This window comes from Echinococcus granulosus (assembly GCF_000524195.1).
Source record: "Echinococcus granulosus chromosome Unknown EG_S00146, whole genome shotgun sequence".
Lineage (NCBI taxonomy): Eukaryota > Metazoa > Platyhelminthes > Cestoda > Cyclophyllidea > Taeniidae > Echinococcus > Echinococcus granulosus.
This window is the reverse complement of record NW_020170526.1, coordinates 10600-14620: the sequence shown is the minus strand read 5'-3', so window position 1 is coordinate 14620 and position 4021 is coordinate 10600. Positions and strand designations below refer to the sequence as shown.

General features: G+C 39.9%; 1 protein-coding gene across 1 annotated transcript in view; it reads right to left on the bottom strand. All coding sequences in view use genetic code 11, as the record gives it.

The window, feature by feature from the left end:
- The window catches only part of EGR_09385 (hypothetical protein), a gene marked incomplete at both ends in the record, with an annotated part of 5965 nt that extends 2869 nt beyond the window's left edge, over positions 1–3096 (bottom strand). Inside the window, 5 exons of the mRNA XM_024498634.1 lie at positions 505–638; positions 678–773; positions 1663–1783; positions 2713–2803; positions 2851–3096. Of these exons, the coding sequence (XP_024346923.1) occupies positions 505–638; positions 678–773; positions 1663–1783; positions 2713–2803; positions 2851–3096 (688 nt within the window). The remainder of the gene's footprint in view (positions 1–504; positions 639–677; positions 774–1662; positions 1784–2712; positions 2804–2850) is intronic.
- Between the last annotated feature and the right edge of the window lie 925 nt (positions 3097–4021).

The window sequence follows — 4021 nt, the reverse complement described above, 5'->3', positions numbered from 1 at the left end:
TGGTGGCTTTGTAAAACCATGTTTGGTACCCTTTTCTCCTCCTTACTTTCCAGTGCTTTCGATGCGGCTAATCTGTCTTGCAAAGGCGCCCTCACTTAATCAGAATGTGAGGTGGGTGCTAATTTTTCACACAACACTTATGGTTCGCCGATGAAACGAGTCCCTTGACGCACCTTTTGAGAGCTTTCGCAGTTTAGTTAGAACTCTAAACACGAAAGTTTGCCTAAAGTCGGGGAGATTTCTGCAGGCCTACTGCTTTGATAATATGTTTTCTGCCATACTTCTCCGGTTTATTGCAATCTTATAGAAGACTGGGCGCTACCTCGGTGGCAGCGACATCCAAATCCGGTCTCAATGCAGCTAGTATTACTTCTTCCATGGCTGAATATTAAGCCCTACCGCACCGCGGACTCGACATGTTTTAGCAAAATCATGTAAAGAAATAAAAAAAATATAGTTTTCAAACCTAAATCTCTCTGTTAATACATGTGGGTCACAACCCACTTCCGTATCTACCATTACGACTTTTTAAGTGATGCAGACACAAGCAAGTAGCTTCATCAAGCAGTTTTAGTTTCACTTTTAACTGTTCTTGGTTTGGTTTCCATAACAAAGTGTGCAAATAGAGACGCTTAATTCTTTATCATAACACTGTAACCCAAGGACGTTTTAATTACCTCCTCGACAACTTCAAGGTGGTGCATTCTACTCCTGATTTACCTTTCATAGCTTTGGAAGCAGGCAAGCTCAATTCCACAACTTCCATATTCGGGCTAGGGTTTTAAGCAAAGAAGAGCCCGAAAGTGGGAATGAGAGTATGAGTGGAGACTTCCGTGCATTTGTGCGATATGTTACACATGAATAGCGTATATAAATCTTTACAAGTTGCAATGACGTCTTTCCGGCTAGCTGTATCGCGAAACTAAACATAGTTTAAGGGTACTGACTCCTGTATAAACAAATCGTGGTAAATGTATAGTCTAGCTATAAACAACCATTCTACAAATGCCTAGATGAGAATTAACTTAAATACTCTGTTTTAATGAGTAATCCTTTGATTCTTTATTCCACTCATGACAACTTCTGAATGAAATGCAACATCTCAACAGCATGCTTTGATAAAGTTTTCAAATGTGACTTTGCAATATACCAAAACTCAATCTATATAGGTGTCTTTTACCTATCAACTTGAATGTTTGCAACTCAAATGACTGTTTTTAGTAAAAATAGTAAGGAAAAACCTGGGAAGGAACAATCGAGTTAGTTAACTTTGCTTGGCTCTGTGCAAACTTTTTAGTACTTAAGTGATTTGCGCCAGTAATTAGGGATGAAACACTTACCATGGGGCGATTAGCTCTTCCAAATAACGACGCGTCTTCCCACGTCTGACCTGAAGTCGTAAAAGGTAGATCTTTGGGTAACACCCGTGACATGTATGACGGAATGAATGAATGTATGTGTATGTAGACGTATTGCAGGTTTGAAAAAAAAGGAAAAATAAACACGTATGCATGTATTCACATATAGTTGCACGGATGTAAGGAGTACTTGAGAAATCGGTCAGATACATGTGCACGCATGCATGAGTGGATAAAGGTATGTACGTGTGTATGTATGAATTTGTGATTGTGGAAATGAATGCGTGAAAGTAGGAATGCGTACGTTGAAACATAGGTTGTATGTATATGTGTATAAATGTAGGAATGGGCGTATGAATGTGTTGAAGCATCATACATAGGTGAAAATGACAAAATATATTTGCATAAATTGTTAAACTTGAACTCTATTCAGATGCTTGATAGTACATGTATTTGCATGTTTTTATAAATATAGGCGGGTAAATTAAAATGTCTACATGTATTAATGAATTACTGCATGCATGCAAGAGTGTATGTAAGTAAAGTTATGTATGTAAGTATGCATATATGTATGCATGTATGAAAGATTGCATGCAAGCATGTGGGCACGCACACACGCTAGTATGCATAAATGGATGCATGGAAGTGCATTTGTGTGTATGTGTCTTTGAATGTATGCAATTATGAACGTACGGGTGAATAAAATGCAGGTATATATATATGCAAGCATACATTTTTATTTATACGCATATATGCGAGCATAAATGAATGAAGACAAGCATTTCGGTGGACATTAAAGTGAAATATGTGAGCTTGAATTTGAGTGGAATCGGATCAAGACATGGAATGCTTGAACATCACAGGAAACATTCCGCATCTGTAAGGACAACGCGAACATGTTGCTTACAAGTCAGAATCTCTGTCCTGTCTAGTGTTCCCATTGAGTGGCGTGGGGCTAAAAGGAAGGCAACGGTGTAGCTGGTGCGCCCATTTATAGTCTGAAAGGTAAAGACAAAGTACCAAGACAGACTACTCAAGTGGACTCATGTCCACACAGCAAAACCTACGCTCTGCGACGCTTGAAGGCAACCGGAATTTGCACTCAGCTTACCATAGTCACCTAAATTATTCTATCAAATGACCATGTGACGACACGGTAATTTATACACAGGGGGTCAGATTCACCGGTACTTCCGGTCATTGCATAGACACATCGTGCCCCTCAGTGCATTGGCCACAGTAACGAGAATGATGTGGGAAAGTTCAGTGGCAAACGCGTCCATCGAATGCGTGAAATCACACGATCGGATGTAATGGTATCATTTTTTGGTTTCTGCAGCTAAAATTTATCCACGAAGTGATTTTTTAAAATAAAGTGTCCATGATGTATTGTTGATAATTTGTGAAGAGACTATGATCATTTTGTAAAGTAGGAATGTTTCCTTCTAAATTCAGCGTTAAACGGTTTATGTTTTTATCGAGGAGAATCTACCACGTTTAATTTTGGCCTGCCACTTGTTATTGCAGTCTTTGCTTTTAGACTTTCAGTCTTACACATTCCACATCTTGCAGCATTGGCAGCAGCTAGGTGGGGTAAGTTGCATACAGTTACTGTGAATTTGTTAGGAAATGCCGATTTGAAGATGCTCATGTAATGTTCAGTCAAAGCCGACGTCCAAGCTGAATGAATAATATCAACACCTTGGTCATTTTGATGATGATCATTTGGCTTAGACATCTAATCTATGAAGTCTTGCGATAAAAATACCAAGTCTAACACGTCGAATTGCGAGAGTCACCCATCCTACGCAAATTATCAACGCGCAGTAGCAATCAAGGTCTAAAATGATCAAAAAAACATTCATTATTACTTGCAGAAGTACCCTTGTGAAGCAAGTGAAAAACGGGACAGTCCGTGTCGCACGCCATTGGAAACAGCTCAAGCAGATTGAGTACAAAGAGAGGGATGCAACAGTAGGCGTGTCTGCACAACAAACAAAGAGAGGAGATATTTTTGCTTAATTTTGTTTCTGAGGTGCAATCAGACATCCGATTACCCTCAGCGTGGAACACCAGTCCACCACGAACTCTCCCATGGCAATTTTGTGTATTGTTCGTGCAGCAGATTTGGCTATTCGCAATTAGATCTGCTTTTGCTTGCAATTACTGCAGTTGTAGATGTCCAAATACACCGGGAATGTTGATATACAAGACGTCAAGAATCATCACCCGTGGAAGTGTCAAGGTAGCCTGAAATAAATTCCAGTATCCTATTGGTAGTGGGCCCCGTTAAGGGGTTGGTCAGAGCAGTGCCATTGCTGAGTGTGGGATTCGACATTGCGGAACTGAGGGAGTGGTTCATCCAAAGCACCAATTTGAGCTGCCTAATAGTTATTTACCAAATAAGCAAATATAGGAAGAAAGGTCGATCTTAAAGGTCATAAGCACAGTCATTTCCAGGATAGAATTAGACGGGGAAGACCAATTTCTACCTGATAATGATAAGTTATAGGAAACGTTGCTCAGCAAAAGTGTGTTATTATGGAAAATTATAATGATAAATTATCTCTTCGTCCCCTAGTCAGCAATGCCTGGCAATTGAGGTCAATGGCAATTCACTTCTGTTCCCGCTGTGAAGTAAACGCAACGTACGGACCCAGGTC